Source organism: Pristiophorus japonicus, chromosome 14, assembly GCF_044704955.1.
Source record: "Pristiophorus japonicus isolate sPriJap1 chromosome 14, sPriJap1.hap1, whole genome shotgun sequence".
NCBI classification, from domain to species: domain Eukaryota; kingdom Metazoa; phylum Chordata; class Chondrichthyes; family Pristiophoridae; genus Pristiophorus; species Pristiophorus japonicus.
In genome coordinates this window covers 167643203-167662449 of record NC_091990.1, presented here as the reverse complement: position 1 = coordinate 167662449, position 19247 = coordinate 167643203, and the positions used below count along the sequence as shown (strand labels likewise).

Genomic DNA, 19247 nt, shown 5'->3' with positions numbered 1-19247 from the left:
CCTGCTTTTATACTCCATCCTCTTTGCAATAAAGGCCAAGACACCATTGGCCTTCCTGATCACTTGCTGTACCTCAATCAACACAACAAAATACCCCAGATTATCTTGTTATTATCACATTGCTGTTTGTGGGAGCTTGCTGTGCATAAGCTGGTTGCCCGTTTCACACATTACTACACTGACTACACTCCAAAAGTACTTCATTGGCTGCAAAGCGCTTTGAGACGTCCGGTGGTCGTGAAAGGCGCTATATAAATGCAAGTCTTTCTTTCTTAACACCATAGGATCTTTTATGTGCACCTGAACACGCAGAGCGGATCTCAGTTTAATGTCTCATCTTAAAGATGACATCTCCGACAGTACAGCAGCCCTCAGGGCCTAGATCAGCTGTTCAAATCCCTACGTGTGATTTGAATCCACGGCCTACCTGACTCAGAGGCAATAATGCTAGCATCAAGCTGCTGGCACACTTTTTGTTTTGTCTGTCCTGTCCCTAAAGAGACCTATCATTTTAGTTCTTCTTCCTTCCAGGTTGCTCTGCTAATGACTCTGCAGAGACATGGACCATACAGTAGACACTACGGCCCCAAGTTTCCACATGATTTGCTCCTGATTTTTAGGAGCAACTGGTGGAGAACGGAGTATCTTAGAAATCGCAATTCTCCACATTTAAGTTTTCTGCAGTTCTAGTCAGGTAGAACAGTTTCACTTTTGAACAGAATTTTTTTTTCAAAAGGGGGCGTGTCCGGCCACTGACGCCTGATTTGAAAGTTTCCACAGTGAAAACGTACTCCAAACTAACTTAGAATGGAGCCAGTGAAGATTTTTGTAGGCTTGAAAATACCTTGTCTACACATTAAAAAATCAGGCGCAGGTTACAAATTAGGCGTCCAGAACGAGGTGGGAGGGGGGGGAAGGGAAGTCATTAAATTCTATAATAAATCCTTAGTTATACTTATACAAATATTATACAAATAAATCCAACCTGAATAAAAATTTATAAGCAAAGAAAAGATTAAATAAACCATGTTCCTACCTGTGTGAAAGTGCTTCAGGCAGGGAGAATGGTGCAGGAAGCCTCAGAAGTTGAGGCAGCCGTTCCCGACGGCGGGGGGGGGGGGGGGTGGGAGGCAGTGAGGAGGCAGCCGTTCCCGACGGCAGGGGGGTGGGGGGAGGAGGCAGTGAGGAGGCAGCCGTTCCCGACGGCGGGGGGGGGGTGGGAAGTCCCCTGCCGTCGGTCGGGCCCGTCGGGAAACGGCTGCCTCAACTTCTGAGGCTTCCTGCAGCCTTCTCACTGCTGCAAGAAGCCCCAGTGCTGATCATGGAAGGGCAATGTGGTTTTACTAAAAAATTTTAGAAATTAAACAGCTACAAAGAACGACAAAAATGGCCGAGTGCCAATGTTTCCTTCACACTGCGCGTGCGCGAACGCTCCAACGCGCACGCGCAGGGTTGCCGGCATGAAAAAACTCATTTAAATGGTACCCGCCCCCTCCTACTTACAAAATCGGCGCGAGTGGTAGGCTCCGCCCCCTGGGCACCGCGCCAAGCTGACATCGAGCTGCAAAGCGCTCAAGAATAGCGCTTTTTTTTTTCAGGCGCCGTTTTCGGCGCGAAAAACGGGCGCCCAGCTCGGAGGGGCGCCTGTTTTGCTGCGTGTGGAAACTTGGGGCCTACAAATCACTAGAGAAATGTCACCAACGATGTCTCTGCAGGATCCTGCAAATCCCCTGGGAGGACAGGCGCACCAACGTTAGCACCAACCTCGACCAGGCCAACATCCCCAGCATCGAAGCACTGACCACACTCGACCAGCTCCGCTGGGTGGGCCACATTGTTCGCATGCCTGACACAAGACTCCCAAAGCAAGCGCTCTACTCGGAACTCTTGCATGGCAAGCGAGCCCAAGGTGGGCAGAGGAAACGTTTCAAGGACACCCTCAAAGCCTCCCTGATAAAGTGCAACATCCCCACCGACACCTGGGAGTCCCTGGCCAAACACTGCCCTAAGTGGGGGAAGTGCATCCGGGAGGGCACTGAGCACCTCGAGTCTCATCGCCGAGAGCATGCAGAAATCAAGCGCAGGCAGCAGAAGGAGCGTGCGGCAAACCAGTCCCACCCTCCCCTTACCCTCAACGACTATCTGTCCCACCTGTGACAGGGACTGTGGTTCTTGTATTAGGCTGTTCAGCCACCTAAGGACTCATTTTGAGAGTGGAAGCAAGTCTTCCTCGATTCCGAGGGACTGCCTATGATGATGACAACCATTTGCAACCCACAGCAGTTCCAGTTACTGCAATGTCGATCAGACTGTGGACCAGCTTTGAAGTTAATAGCTGTTAGAAACTATAATGTTTACAATTATTTAACTATCCAGAAAACACGAGTGGTAATCAGGTGAAAACTAGAGGTGTCATGCCTGCTTTTAAAATTCAATTGAAAAAAATCAGATTAGAATGAGGAAAAACATTCTCTCGTGCTAAGTCTCCTCCCTCTCAGTCTCTGCTTCATTTTGTGTCTGCCTATCTCTCGCACTGATATCAGAAATTAGAATTTTATATTTTCTGTACACATAATACAAATGATAATTGTAGACTTTCTATTTTTTCAAAATATTACTCATTTGTTTTTGCATAAAAAGTAATGAACTGAAATTAGGATGAGAAAATACTCTCTCAGCTTAATGACCCTGAAATTCAGTGGGGAGTTACTGGTCAAAACTCTGGGAGGAGGCTGGTATAAACCCCGTATAATTTCAGGGCTGATATATTTTCTGAAGTTTATGGAATAACAAATAAATAATTACACATCATTAATCAGACACTCTCTTACACATATACATCATCTCTGTTTTTCTTTAAAAACACTCAAATAAACTTTAAAGTGAAATAGGTTTTATTCAAATATTTTTGAAAAACAACTGAGCAGAAACTGCTAGAAATTAAAGAAAAAAAATTCAACAATTCAGCTGACTAAGTGGTATTGGGAAACTGGGTACATGACACATGCTCAGTGCATAATCTGCATTCATAGGAACAGGAGGAGACCATTTAGCCCTTCCTGTCTGTTCCAGCATTCAATCAGATCATGGCTGATATGTATCCTAAATCCAGTTACTCTCCTTGGCTCCATATCCCTTCTACCCTTACCTAACAAATGTCTATTGATCGCGGTGTAGATCATTTCAATTAACCCAGCATCCACAGGCTTTATGGGGGTCATCGAAGCACTGGCCACACTCGACCAGCTCCGCTGGGCAGGCCACATTGTCCGCATGCCAGACACGAGACTCCCAAAGCAAGCGCTCTACTCGGAACTCCTTCACGGCAAATGAGCCAAAGGTGGGCAACGGAAACGTTTCAAGGACACTCTCAAAGCCTCCCTGATAAAGTGCAACATCCCCACTGACACATGGGAGTCCCTGGCCAAAGACCGCCCTAAGTGGAGGAAGTGCATCCGGGAGGGCGCTGAGCACCTCGAGTCTCATCGCCGAGAGCATGCAGAAACCAAGTGCAGGCAGCGGAAAGAGCGTGCGGCAAACCAGTCCCACCCACCCTTTCCCCCAACGACTATCTGTCCCACCTGTGACAGGGACTGTGGTTCTTGTATTGGACTGTTCAGCCACCTAAGGACTCATTTTAAGAGTGGAAGCAAGTCTTCCTCGATTCCGAGGGATTGCCTATGATGGTGGGGGCAGGGAGTTCCAGATTTTCTCTACCCTTTGTGTGTAAGAATGCTTTCTGATTTTACTCCCAATGGCCAAGCTCCAATTTTAAGATTGTGTCGCCTTATTCTGAATTACCCCACGAGATGATGCATCATTTTTCTTTACCTCCTCCAGTTGATTAACAGAGTCACAGCTCTGGGCAAAGTCAGAACCCAATAATGAAGGCATTAAAGGCACGAAAATCAATTCAATGAATAAATGCAAACATGCTATTGTGAATACATAATTATATGATTTTTCACATTTTGTTTGACACTATATTTTGGACATGGGAGTTTTGGTTACTCAGAAAAAAAAGCTGAAAATTATTTTTCAGGAAGCATTTCGAGTGATTTGTGGTGCAACAAGGAATGGTTTCTGGTAAGTCTAAACATTTAAGATTGAAATTCCCATTAAAATGATTTCTAGCGTTGAGCGAATTCCTCATTTCCACTTACCCGGGTGCATAGGAGGGCTTTGGCTGCACTTTGATAGCAGTTGTGTTGCTGTTCATGCAGAGGTTGCTGGGATAGCTCTTTGTTAGCATCCCATTGTTGCCGTTGCAGTTGACGTGGCCGCTGAGGCTTGGGCCGCAGGATACGGGGTTCGGCACGAGGCCTCCATGCCTAGCCACAACTGGAGTGCAGCTGGTGGTTACGTGACAAAGGTGGTTGACTCCACTGGTGGAAGGGCTGTTCAGGTGTCCTGTGTTCACAATGGCGCTGGGAATAGGATGGCCAACCGGACCACTGCCGGAGGCTGGATGATTGGAATAACTTACGGAGACTGGGAGGTCTGGGAAACAGCTGTGGAGGAAGGGAATCATGGGAAATGTTACACCATTGTTCTTTAAAAAAAGACAAATATAGAAACATAGAAATTTACAGCGCAGAAGGAGGCCATTTCAGCCCATCGTGTCCGCGCCGGCCGACAAAGAGCCGCACGGCCCTTGGTCAGCAGGTTACATATAAACCTATGAACAATAACGGAAAGGCAAAGAGCACCCAAGCCCAACCAGTCCGCCCCACACAACTGCGACACCCCTTATACTGAAACATTCTACACTCCACCCCAACCGGAGCCATGTGATCTTCTGGTGACCCCAATGTGCTTCTGACTTTGGGCAAGCAACACTTGATACATTTATTTTTTATTTATTCGTTCACGGGATGTGGGCGTCGCTGGCAAGGCCGGCATTTATTGACCATCCCTAACTGCCCCTTGAGAAGGCAGTGGCACCTTCTCAAGGGCAATTACTCTAACCTGTTTATATTGAGTGGAGCACGCCTATCAAAAGCAGCAAAAGGAATTTCATCAGAAGACGTCAATTTTGCAAGGATCTGCTCTGAACACAGAACCTGACTAGAGGCGAATGTGGGTCGCAAAATTGGGGGGTACAATGTTGTAGGCCCATCCCAACTACTGCACTTCCTGCTAGTAAGGCTTTGCGATGAGAGTGGAGAGTCGCAAGATAATCCCCGAGGTTAACTGATAAGAACATAAGAACATAAGAAATAGGAGCAGGAGTAGGCCATATGGCTCCTCGAGCCTGCTCCGTCATTCAATAAGATCATGGCTGATCTGATCATGGACTCAGCTCCACTTCCCCGCCCGCTCCCCATAACTCCTTATTCCCTTATCAGTTAAGAAACTGTCTATTTCTGTCTTAAATGTATTAAATGTCCCAGCTTCCACAGCTCTCTGAGGCAGCAAATTCCACAGATTTACAACCCTCAGAGAAGAAATTTCTCCTCATCTCAGTTTTAAATGGACGGCCCCTTATTCTAAGATTATACCCCCTAGTTCTAGTCTCCCCCATCAGTGGAAACATCCTCTCTGCATCCACCTTGTCAAGCCCCCTCATAATCTTATACGTTTCGATAAGATCACCTCTCATTCTTCTGAACTCCAATGAGTAGAGGCCCAACCTACTCAACCTTTCCTCATGTCAACCCCCTCATCTCCGGAATCAACCGAGTGAACCTTCTCTGAACTGCCTTCAAAGCAAGTATATCCTATCGTAAATATGGAAACCAACACTGCATGCAGTATTCCAGGTGTGGCCTCACCAATACCTTGTATAGCTGTAGCAATACTTCCCTGCTTTTATACTCCATCCCCTTTGCAATAAAGGCCAAGATACCATTGGCCTTCCTGATCACTTGCTGTGCCTGCATACTATCCTTTTGTGTTTCATGCACAAGGACCCCCAGGTCCCGCTGTACTGCAGCACTTTGCAATCTTTCTCCATTTAAATAATAACTTGCTCTTTGATTTTTTTCTGCCAAAGTGCATGACCTCACACTTTCCCACATTATACTCCATCTGCCAAATTTTTGCCCACTCACTTAGCCTGTCTGTGTCCTTTTGCAGCTTTTTTGTGGCCTCCTCACACATTGCTTTTCCTCCCATCTTTGTATCGTCAGCAAACTTGGCTACGTTACACTCAGTCCCTTCTTCCAAGTCAGTAAATAGTTGGGGTCCCAGCACTGATCCCTGCGGCACCCCACTAGTTACTGGTTGCCAACCAGAGAATGAACCATTTATCCCGACTCTCTGTTTTCTGTTAGTTAGCCAATCCTCTATTCATGCTAATATATTACCCCCAACCCCGTGAACTTTTATCTTGTGCAGTAACCTTTTATGTGGCACCTTGTCAAATGCCTTCTGGAAGTCCAAATACATCACATCCACTTGTTCCCCTTTATCCACCCTGTTCGTTACATCCTCAAAGAACTCCTGGCAAATTATAATTGAATCCACAACCATGAATAAATACTAGTTCTTCACAAAGGATAATTACAACATTGTACTATATTTCACTGTCAATTGTCAGATGATAAGTACTTTTCTTTTGTTGATACACTGAGGCGGTCACTATTATGATCAGGTTTAAAAGCCAAAACTTTGAAGATATCTAACCTAGGCAAACATGGCTACTACCAAACTAGGCAGAAACTGTTGGGCTCATTTTACCCCTTGTGCTCGACATGCGGGCGGAGGGGCTGGATGGTTAAAATAGAGGCAACGTCCTCCTCAACAAGTTGTTGCCATGTTCATGCTTGCCGCCAGTTTAACTGTGTTTCAGGAAGTATGTGAGATCCTTGCTGCAGGCAGGCGAGGGCCTGATAAATTTGCAAAAGTCGGGGGTCATATGATGTAAATAGGACCCCCAGGATCGCACGAGAAAACTGGGGGCAAGTATGGGGCAGTAAAGAGGATGCGGAACCTGAGAATGTCTAATTTAGACTAAAAATTTGTAACCGCCGCCCTGCTTTGGTGGAATAGTCGGAGGTGTGGTTGTATCTATCATTTGAGAGTTCTTGACCACACTCGATCAGCTCCGCTGGGCAGGCCACATTGTTCGCATGCCCAACACGAGACTCCCAAAGCAAGCGCTCTACTCGGAACTCGTTCACGGCAAGCGAGCCCCAGGTGGGAGAGGAAACATTTCAAGGACACCCTCAAAGACTCCCTGATAAAGTGCAACATCCCCACCGACACCTGAGAGTCCCTGGCCAAAGACCGCCCTAAGTGGAGGAAGTGCATCCGGGAGGGCGCTGAGCACCTCGAGTCTCGTCGCCAAGAGCGTGCAGAAATCAAGCGCAGGCAGCGGAAAGAGCGTACGGCAAACCTGTCCCACCCACCCCTTCCCTCAACAACTATCTGTCCCACCTGTGACAGAGACTGTGGTTCCTGTATTGGACTGTTCAGTCACCTAAGGACTCATTTTTAGAGTGGAAGCAAGTCTTCCTCGATTCCGAGGGACTGCCTATGATGATGATGATGTGATTTATTGGTTTTCCAGATTATGTTTTGCCAAAACAAATTCCAAAAGCAGTGAATGAGATCAAGCCCTTTCCTCAGAGAGAGAGCTGCAAGGTTAAACAGATACATCAATGTGGTCACATAAAAACATGATCAATCTGTTGAAATGAAGAGTCATTATATCATCTCCTATTCTAGCACATTCTTTCTGAGGACTTCAAAAGAGGTAAGCTCCTTACTTCCTTCCTCCAAAAGGCTTTTAAAATCCAAGCTTGTGACACCCAATCACTGCCTCCTGATAGCTTTTGGGTTTTTTTCTCATCGTTTCAACCTTTGGGAGTTCGGTGGTCCACTGGTTTATCGGTTTAAGACAATGAATTGTGCAAGTTCTAATGATGGTCAGGTACTGTATGTGTGAATGATTAAACCTTCCTTCCTGCTTTCTTTGACGTAATTGCAGCCTTGGTGACAGATTTCATTTGGCACTGTGCTAAATATTCTAGTTTGGGTGATCAATCGTCACATTGCCAGTTATCACTGCCTGTCCCGCACCTTGAGTGGCTCAGCTAGTCGGTACATTGCTTCGTGTAGAACTGAGTCAAAAAGACCACAAGATCCCAGGTCATTCCCTGAATGTGGTGAGCTATCTGATTTTAGCCAGGTCTGCAGTTGGGGTGTTAGAACTGGATCCAGGGTCCACAGGCTGGGAATGACAAAATCAGGCGGGCAATTGTTCCTAATTACTATCCACGCTGGAAATTATGCAAGTGTGGATGTTATGTGAGAACAACACAGCTTGCATTTATATAGCACCTTTAATGTAGGGAAATGTCCCATGTCGCTTCACAGGAGTGTTATCAAACAGAATTTGACACCAAGGCACTAAGCAGCCATTAGGACAGATGAACAAAAGCTTGGTCAAAGAAGTAGGTTTTTGAGGAGCATCTTAAAAGAGAGAGATATAGAGAGGTTTAGAATGGGAATTCCAGAGTTTAGGGTCCAGGCAGCTGAAGGCACGGCCACCGATGGTGGAACGATGAAATTCGGGACTGCACTAGAGGCCAGAATTGGAAGAGCGCGGAGATCTCGGAGGGTCGTAGGGCTGTCAGAATCAACTGTCATCCCATCGACGGTGCTCGGCAATAAACAGCTTCGGGAGAGGAGGGGACTGGAAATAAATGACTAGCACTATTGCTCTCACTGATATCTCAAAGGTGCCAACAAGGACCAAGCTCCAACAGGCCCAAGTGTTTCCCTTAAGCGGAGGACAGGGCAATTTGTTCATCAAGGGAACACACGGATCAGAGGCATTTTTCCACGGGTCAACTACCCACAAGGGTGTTGACAGGGAACTTGGTAGCAGGCTAGCTGCTCAGCCACTTGCCCAGGGAAAGGCTGGTGTAACATCCTGAGTCGACGAGTATGGGAGGGATTCCATCCTGCGGCAGTGAGGCCAGATTTAGTTTTAAATAAAAGACTGATGTGGCACAGGACTGATTGCTTCACCCAACAGAGAAAAAAAAACGCAGTATCGCTGCCACCATTATGAAATGTCCCGAGTGATTGCTGTTGCCGTGACAACAATTCTCATTGTCTTGACTGTTACATCTCGGAGAAACATAGAATGATAGAAAATAGGTGCAGGAGTAGGCCATTCGGCCCTTCGAGCCTGCACCACCATTCAATAAGATCATGGCTGATCATTCACCTCAGTACCCCTTTCCTGCTTTCTCTCTTGCTTTCCCTTGATCCTTTTAGCCATAAGGGTCACATCTAACTCCCTTTTGAATATATCTAATGAACTGGCCTCAACAACTTGCTGTAGGTAGGGAATTCCACAGGTTCACAATTCTCTGAGTGAAGAAGTTTTTCCTCATCTCGGTCCTAAATGGCTTACCCCTTGTCCTTAGACTGTGACCCCTGGTTCTGGAACAACATCGGGAACAGTCTTCCTGCATCTAACCTGTCCAATCCTGTCAGAATTTTATATGTTTCTATGAGATCCCCTCTCATTCTTCTAAATATAAGTCTAGTCGATCCAGTCTTTCTTCATATGTCAGTCCTGCCATCCCGGGAATCAGTCTGGTGAACTTTCGCTGCACTCCATCAATAGCAAGAATGTTCTTCCTCAGATTAGGAGATCAAAACTGCACACAATACTCAAGGTGTGGCCTCACCAAGGCCCTGTACAACTGCAGTAAGACCTCCCTGCTCCTATACTCAAATTTCCTCGCTATGAAGGCCAACATGCCATTTGCCTTCTTCACCGCGTGCTGTACCTGCATGCCAACTTTCAATGACTGATGTACCATGACACCCAGGTCTCGTTGCACCTCCCCTTTTACTAATCTGTCACCATTCAGAAAATAATCTGCCTTCCTGTTCTTGCAACCAGAGTGGATAACCTCACATTTATCCACATTATACTGCATCTGCCATGCATTTGCCAATTCACCTAACCTGTCCAAGTCACCCTGCAGCCTCCTAGCATCCTCCTCACAGCTCACACTGCCACCCAGCTTAGTGTCATCTGCAAACTTGGAGATATTACATTCAATTTCTTCGTCTAAATCATTAATGTATATTGTAAATAACTGGGGTCCCAGCACTGAACCTTGCGGCACCCCACTAGTCACTGTCTGCCATTCTGAAAGGGACCCGTTTATTCTCACTCTTTGCTTCCTGTCTGCCAACCAATTCTCTATCCAGGTCAAATACATTACCCCCAATACCATGTGCCTTAATTTTGCACACTAATCTCTTGTGCGGGACCTTGTCAAAAGCCTTTTGAAAGTCCAAATACACCACATCCACTGGTTTTCCCTTGTCCACTCTACTAGTTACATCCTCAAAAAGGTTTAGAAGATTTGTCAAGCATGATTTCCCTTTCATAAAGCAATGCTGACTTGAACCGATCCTGTCACTGCTTTCCAAATGCGTTGCTATTACATCTTTAATAATTGATTCCAAAATGTTCCCAAATACCGATGTCAGCCTAACAGGTCTATAATTCCCCATTTTCTATCTTCCTCCTTTTTTAAACAGTGGTGTTACATTAGCTGCCCTCCAATCCATAGAAACTGAACCAGAGTCTATAGAATGTTGGAAAATGATCACCAATGCATCCACTATTACTAGGGCCACTTCCTTAAGTACTCTGGGATGCAGACTATCAGGCCCTGGGGATTTATCAGCCTTCAGTCCCTTCAATTTCCCTCACACCATTTCCTGACTAATAATTATTTCCTTCAGTTCCCCCTTCTCGTTAGACCCTCAGTCCCCTAGTATTTTCGGGAGGTTATTCGTGTCTTCCTTAGTGAAGACAGAATCAAAGTATTTGTTCATTTGGTCTTCCATTTCCTTTAACCCCATTATGAATTCTCCTGATCCTGACTGCAAGGGACCTACATTAGTCTTCACTAATCTTTCCCAGCCAGCTCCTGCCGAGAATCATGGGGCCATCGCCCGGTACCACCCAGAGTGATAACTTGTGCACCGCTCCATCGTAGGAGACCTTTACGCTAGCACTGCTGATTACAGGAATCAGTTCCTTTGTGTACGTTCTCAGTTTAGTACGAATGGGAGTCAGGACTGGCCTTGAGGCCTTGCTGTACCACAATTTATCGAAAGTCTTTTTGCTCATAATAGACTGGCTCACGCCCGTGTCCAGCTCCATTGACACCGAGAGTCCATTTAATTCAACGTTCAGCATTATCGGGGGACACTTTGTGGTAAATATGTGCACCCCATATATCTCTGCCTCCTTGGTCTGAGGCTCTGGTTCATCGTGATCCATCGTGGATTTGTCGGTCGAGGAGACGGGAGCTCGGAGCAGCGTGAGTCCGGGGTCGGCGAGAGGCCAATAAAGGCCAGCGGGGGTCGGGCAGTTTGAGCAGTTGGTCGAGGAGGCGGGAGCTCGGAGCAGCGCGAGTCTGGGGTCGGCGAGAGGCCTATAAAGGCCAGCGGGAGTCAGGCAGTCGGTTGAGGAGGCGGGAACTCAGAGCAGCGTGAGTCCGGGGTCGGCGAGAGACGTACCGGTGCAGCTGCAGTGGGGACAGAAGGCAAAAAAGTAAAAAAGAAATCGAAAGGTGACGTCACGGCCAAGCGGGTAAGTGATTAGCTGGTGATTGGTGAGTAGTTTTTCTTTTTCTTTTCTATTTCAGTAAGTAACATTTAGCATTGTTGTTGCCAAATTAAGTTAATCTAGGGGTTAAGTCATGGCAGGACAGCTCGGACACGTGTTATGCTCCTCCTGTACTATGTGGGAAATCAGGGATGCTTCCGGTGTCCCTGACGACTACGTGTGCGGGAAGTGCATCCGCCTCCAGCTCCTGGCAGAACGCATTGCGGCACTGGAGCTGCAGATGGATTCACTCTGGAGCATGCACGATGCTGAGAATGACGTGAATAGCACGTTTAGCGAGTTGGTCTTACCGCAGGTAAGGGGTACACAGCCAGATAGTAAATGGGTGACCAACAGGAAGAGCAGTGCAAGGAAGGTAGTGCAGGGGTCCCCTGTGGTCATCCCCCTGCAAAACAGATACACCGCTTTGAGTACTGTTGAGGGGGATGACTCATCAGGGGAGGGCAGCAGCAGCCAAGTTCATGGCACCGTGGCTGGCTCTGCTGCACAGGAGGGCAGGAAAAAGAGTGGGAAAGCGATAGTGATAGGAGATTCAATGGTGAGGGGAATAGATAGGCGTTTCTGTGGCCGCAACCGAGACTCCAGGATGGTATGTTGCCTCCCTGGTGCAAGGGTCAAGGATGTCTCGGAGTGGGTGCAGGACATTCTGAAAAGGGAGGGTGAACAGCCAGTTGTCGTGGTGCATATAGGTACCAACAATATAGGTAAAAAACGGGATGAGGTCCTACGAGATGAATTTAGGGAGCTAAGAGCTAAATTAAAAAGTAGGACTTCAAAAGTAGTAATGTTGGAATTGCTACCAGTGCCACGTGCTAGTCAGAGTAGGAATCACAGGATAGTTCAGATGAATACGTGGCTTGAGCAGTGGTGCAGCAGGGAGGGATTCAAATTCCTGGGGCATTGGAACCGGTTCTGGGGGAGGTGGGACCAGTACAAACTGGAACCAATGTCCGAGGGGGAATGTTTGCTAGTGCTGTTGGGGAGGAGTTAAACTAATATGGCTGGGGGATGGGAACCAATGCAGGGAGACAGAGGAAAACAAAATGGAGACAAAAGCAAAAGACAGAAAGGAGATGAGGAAAAGTGGAAGGCAGAGAAACCCAAGGCAAAAAACAAAAAGGGTCACTGTACAGCAAAATTCTAAAGGGTCAAAGTGTAATAAAAAGGCAAGCCTGAAAGCTCTGTGCCTCAATGCGAGGAGTATTCAGAACCCAGGAGAGGGCTCTGAGCTAGTGAGAGTGGGTGAGAGCTCAGATGAACAGGACCCCAAGAAAGAATGCAAAAGTCAGGAGGCAACAGAGCAGAGTAGCACTGGGGTAAGTGTAAACCACAAGGTGATAGAATGGGACAATATGTATGAATATAAGGGGGCTGCAGGAGGGGTCAAAACTAAAAATCATGGTTTAAAAACTAGTATTAAAACACTCTACCTAAATGCACGCAGCATTCGAATAAAGTAAATGAGTTGACGGCACAAATCATTACAAATGGGTATGATTTGGTGGCCATTACAGAAACGTGGTTGCAGGGTGGCCAAGACTGGGAATTAAACATACAGGGGTATCTGACAATTCGGAAGGATAGACAAGAAGGGAAAGGAGGTGGGGTAGCTCTGTTAATAAAGGATAATATCAGGGCAGTTGTGAGAGATGATATTGGCTCTAATGAACAAAATGTTGAATCATTGTGGGTGGAGATTAGAGATAGTAAGGTGAAAAAGTCACTGGTGGGCGTAGTTTATAGGCCCCCAAATAATAACTTCACGGTGGGGCGGACAATAATCAAGGGAATAATGGAGGCATGTGAAAAAGGAATGGCAGTAACCAACCGACATATCGATTGGTCAAATCAAATCGCACGAGGTAGCCTGGAGGAGGAATTCATAGAATGCATATGGGATTGTTTCTTAGAACAGTATGTTACAGAACCTACAAGGGAGCAAGCTATCTTAGATCTGGTCCTGTGTAATGAGTCAGGAATAATAAACGATCTCCTAGTAAAAGATCCTCTCGGAATGAGTGATCACAGTATGGTTGAATTTGTAATACAGATTGAGGGTGAGGAAGTAGTGTCTCAAATGAGCGTACTATGCTTAAACAAAGGGGACTACAGTTGGCTAAAGTAGACTGGGAACACAGATTAAACGGTGGCTCAATTGAGGAACAGTGGAGGACTTTTAAGGAGCTCTTTCATAGTGCTCAACAAAAATATATTCCAGTGAAAAAGAAGGGCGGTAAGAGAAGGGATAACCAGCCGTGGATAACCAAGGAAATAAAGGAAAGTATCAAATTAAAAACCAATGCGTATAAGGTGGCCAAGGTTAATGGGAAACTAGAAGATTGGGAAAATTTTAAACGACAGCAAAGAGTGACTAAGAAAGCAATAAAGAAAGGAAAGATAGATTACGAAAGTAAACTTGCGCAAAACATAAAAACAGATAGTAAAAGCTTTTACAGATATATAAAACGGAAAAGAGTGACTAAAGTAAATGTTGGTCCCTTAGAAGATGAGAAGGGGGATTTAATAATGGGAAATGTGGAAATGACTGAGACCTTAAACAATTATTTTGCTTCGGTCTTCACAGTGGAAGACACAAAAACCATGCCAAAAATTGTTGGTCACAGGAATGTGGGAAGGGAGGACCTTGAGATAATCACAATCACTAGGGAGGTAGTGCTGGACAGGCTAATGGGACTCAAGGTAGACAAATCCCCTGGTCCTGATGAAATGCATCCCAAGGTATTAAAAGAGATGGCGGAAGTTAATGCAGATGCATTCGTTATAATCTACCAAAATTCTCTGGACTCTGGGGAGGTACCAGCGGATTGGAAAGCAGCTAATGTAACGCCTCTGTTTAAAAAAGGGGGCAGACAAAAAGCAGGTAACTATAGGCCGGTTAGTTTAACATCTATAGTGGGGAAAATGCTTGAAGCTATCATTACGGAAGAAATAGCTGGACATCTAGATAGGAATAGTGCAATCAAGCAGACGCAACATGGATTCATGAAGGGAAATCATGTTTAACTAATTTACTGGAATTCTTTGAGGATATAACTAGCATGGTGGATAGAGGTGTACCGATGGATGTGGTGTATTTAGATTTCCAAAAGGCATTCGATAAGGTGCCACACAAAAGGTTACTGAAGAAGATAAAGGTACGCGGAGTCAGAGGAAATGTATTAGGATGGATAGAGAATTGGCTGGCTAACAGAAAGCAGAGAGTCGGGATAAATGGGTCCTTTTCAGGTTAGAAATCGGTAGTTAGTGGTGTTCCACAGGGATCGGTGCTGGGACCACAACTGTTTACAATATACATAGATGACCTGGAAGAGGGGACAGAGTGTAGTGTAACAAAATTTGCAGATGACACAAAGATTAGTGGGAAAGCGGGTTGTGTAGAGGACACAGAGAGGCTGCAAAGAGATTTAGATAGGTTAAGCGACTGGGCTAAGGTTTGGCAGATGGAATACAATGTCGTAAAATGTGAGGTCATCCACCTTGGGAAAAAAAACAGTAAAAGGGAATATTATTTGAATGGGGAGAAATTACAACATGCTGAGATGCAGAGGGACCTGGGGGTCCTTGTGCATGAATCCCAAAAAGTTACTTTGCAGGTGCAGCAGGTAATCAGGAAGGTGAATGGAATGTTGGCCTTCATTGCGAAAGGGATGGAGTGCAAAAGCAGGGAGGTCCTGCTGCAACTGTACAGGGTATTGGTGAGGCCGCACCTGGAGTACTGCGTGCAGTTTTGGTCACCTTACTTAAGGAAGGATATACTAGCTTTGGAGGGGGTACAGAGACGATTCACTAGGCTGATTCCGGAGATGAGGGGGTTACTTTATGATGATAGATTGCGTAGACTGGGTCTTTACTCGTTGGAGTTCAGAAGGATGAGGGGTGATCTTATAGAAACATTTTAAATAATGAAAGGGATAGACAAGATAGAGGCAGAGAGGTTGTTTCCACTGGTCGGGGAGACTAGAACTAGGGGGCACAGCCTCAAAATACGGGGGAGCCAATTTAAAACTGAGTTGAGAGGGAATTTCTTCTCCCAGAGGGTTGTGAATCTGTGGAATTCTCTGCCCAAGGAAGCAGTTGAGGCTAGCTCATTGAATGTATTCAAGTCACAGATAGATAGATTTTTAACCAATAAGGGTTATGGGGAGCGGGTGGGTAAGTGGAGCTGAGTCCACGGCCAGATCAGCCATGATCTTGTTGAGTGGTGGAGCAGGCTCGAGGGGCTAGATGGCCTACTCCTGTTCCTAATTCTTATGTTCATCTGTTCTTATGTTCCTCTGCAACATGCTGGTTTGCAGGATTAGCAGGCTTTGCAGCTCGTCTGCACATACGTTGGAGATGTCCCATTGCTGCACAGCGCTTGCAAACGTATCCTTTGAAGCGGCATGAATGGAAATGATCACCTCCGCAGCACCAACAAGGTGTTAATGACCTTGTATTCACCACCATTGATGGTGGACTCTGAGACAACTGCGAACGGCAGCTGCAGGCATGTGAGGCCTGCCCTATACGTTACGATTCGAAAACAACATTACTTTGTTCACAGTACTTGTAGCAGCACTCGTGTGCTGAGAGATTTGTTTGGTATTGTCACTGGTGACGATGAACGCCTGGGCTATCGCTATGACTTTACTCAAGGTTGGGGTCTGTACAGACAAAAGTTTGCGAAGTATTACGTCATGGCCAATGCCAAGTAGAAAGAAGTCCCTGAGCATGTGCTCCAAGTGTCCTTCAAATTCACAACGTCCTGCAAGGCATCTTAGCTCGGTGACGTAGCTCGCCACTTCCTGGCCTTCAGACCTCTTGTACGTGTAGGACCGGTACCTCGCCATCAGAACGCTTTCCTTCGAGTTTAGATGCTCCTGGACCAGTGTGCACAAATCGTCATATGACTTCTCTGTGGGTTTCACTGGAGCAAGCAGATTTTTTATGAGGCCATACGTTGGTGCCCCGCAAACGGTGAGGAGAATCGCCCTTCGTTTGGCAGCGTTCGCTTCTCCTTTCAGCTCGTTGGCCACAAAGTATTGGTCGAGTCACTCCACGAAGGTTTCCCAATCATCTCCCTCCGAGAATTTCTCCAGGATGCCCACTGTTCTCTGCACCATTGCCGTGGGGTTTGTCATCTGTATCTCATCGCCAGTTGTTATGTATTGAATAAAGAGTCTGACCAGATACTGTGAGCCCAAAGTAAGGTGTGACCGTAGTCCTTTATTACAGGTCTCCAGAGTGCCTCTCCAGCCTGTGAGGCCTCCTTATGTACAGGTGCTCCCCAGAGATTGTGAGATCCCTTGGGACTCCAGGGCATGAGCCCTCTGGTGGTTACACAAGGTTTTTACAGGTTTACATATATAACACCCAGGATGGGCAGTTCTGCATGACAACCATCTACTTGGGCTGTAATTCCCACTGACTGACGACGTTGTTCTGCCACTTATTACAGAATGGCAACATGCATCACTGGAATATTACCAAAAAATCAATGCTGTTGAAGCTCTCTCTGTGAATGCAATGTTCACACTACAACAAACTGAATAAATCCTTCACTCTTACAGGAGGCTGGACGATGTCGTCAGTTTAAACTGTTAGTTGTCCAACTCCTGGGACCTCGTTTGAACTCAGCCCAGACATTTTGCCCTCTCTCTCTCTCTCTCTCTCTCTTTTGATTAAAATTGAGAATTTGTGAAATGAGTTCAGGAAAGTGGTCGGGACTTGGAATTATTTGTATGGGGGTCAATTTAATCTGCAGCGAAACTACAGGTGATCCAAATCTTGCCTGTCCCGTGTCCTAACTCGCACCAAGCCCCGCTCACCCATCACCCCTGTGCTCGCTACAATAGCGGAGTGAAGGGTTATGGGGAGCGGGCAGGGAAGTGGAGCTGAGTCCATGATCAGATCAGCCATGATCGTATTGAAAGGCTCGAGGGGGAAAATGGCTGACTCCTGCTCCTATTTCTTATAAAAACATAAGCACATATGAAATTGGAGCAGGAGCCTGCTGCACCATTTAATACGATCATGGCTGATCTGATCATGGGCTCAGCTCCAGTTCCCTGCCTGCTCCCCAAAACCCCATAATCCCTTATCGGTTAAGAAACTGTCTATTTCTCTCTTAAATTTATTCAATGTCCCAGCTTCCACAGCTCTCTGAGGCAGCGAATTCCACAGATTTACAACCCTCTGAGAGAAGAAATTCCTCCTCATCTCAATTTTAAATGGGCGGCCCCTTATTCTAAGATTATGCCCCCTAGTTCTAGTCTCCCCCATCAGTGGAAACATCCTCTCTGCATCCACCTTGTCAAGCCCCCTCATAATCTTAGACGTTTCAATAAGATCACCTCCCATTCTTCTGAATTCCAATGAGTAGAGGCCCAACCTCCTCAACCTTTCATCAGAAGTCAACCCCCTCATCTCCGGAATCATAATAGGTGCTGAGTTAGTTGACCTCAGCCAAGGCAGTTCATGGCATTACAGTTCGCCAGGGTTTCCAGTTCCTGACCACAATCCAGGAACTCCTGCTGGAATGCACATGTGTACAGATGATAGGTAAGGATAGGATTGAGCTTAATATGAAGCTCTCTTGTAGCTGAATAACCTACAGACACTCACTGACGAAGATAACACATGAAGAATGGCCATTTGGGCTGCTGGCACCCAAAGGACTGTACCTCGGTAACAGGGAGATTCCTCTATGTGGTGGTCCTCAAATCTGTCACCAAGCTCATGGTCTACAGGGCTGTAGTGATACCTGCCCTCCTGTATGGCTCAGAAACATAGACACCTCAAATCTCTGGAGAAATTCCACCAATGATGTCTCCACAAGATCCTACAAATCCCCTGGGAGGACAGACGCACAAACGTTAGTGATACGTCCTTACTACACAGTATAAATGCACACGAGGCCCATGCTTGAGAGAAGGTCAGTCTGTGACCTGTCCTTTATTCCTTAGTACTCAAGTGATGAAGGTGGGTGGAGCTTCCCCTTTTATACCTGAAGGTCCAGGTTAGGAGTGTCTCCCACCTAGTGGTCAGTGTTCTCACGGTGCACAACTTAGGTCAGTTTAATACGTGGGTTACAATGCTGGTTGAATACATGACATCACCTCCCCCCCCCCAAAGTCATATTGGGATTCCAGGTTGAGTCTCTCTGGTGGTTTACGCTCCCTTGTAGAGCGCCTGAGTTGGGGCTCCGGTTGTTGGGCGCTGGCCTGAGTGTCTGCTGTTTGGAGTGCCTCAGGCCTGTCCGGACTGCCCACAGTGACTGGGCTCTCCTCCCTTTGGTTCCGGTGTTCGGTCACCTGTGGTGGAGTGAACTCTATATCGTGTTCTTCCTCTGCTTCTTCTATGGGGTTGCTGAACCTCCTTTTTGTTTGATCCACATGTTTGTGGCAGATTTGTCCATTGGTAAGTTTAACTACCAGAATCCTATTTCCCTCTTTGGCAACCACAGTGCCTGCAAGCCATATGGGCCCTGCAGCGTAGTTGAGGACAAAAACAGGATTATTTACATCAATACATCGCGCCCTCACATTCCTGTCATGGTAGTGATATTGTGACTGGCGCCTGCTCTCGACAATTTCTTTCATGGTGGGGTGTATAAGGGATAATCGGGTTT

At 46.5% G+C, this 19247-nt stretch overlaps 1 protein-coding gene across 4 annotated transcripts in view; it reads right to left on the bottom strand.

Annotated features, from left to right (window-relative positions):
- myrf (myelin regulatory factor) overlaps positions 1-19247 on the bottom strand; it is a 371110-nt gene that overhangs the window by 142316 nt on the left and 209547 nt on the right. For all 4 annotated transcript variants that reach the window (XM_070898666.1, XM_070898668.1, XM_070898667.1 and 1 more), the window contains exon 4: positions 4164-4511. In XM_070898666.1, coding sequence (XP_070754767.1) covers positions 4164-4511 — 348 coding nt within the window. The remainder of the gene's footprint in view (positions 1-4163; positions 4512-19247) is intronic.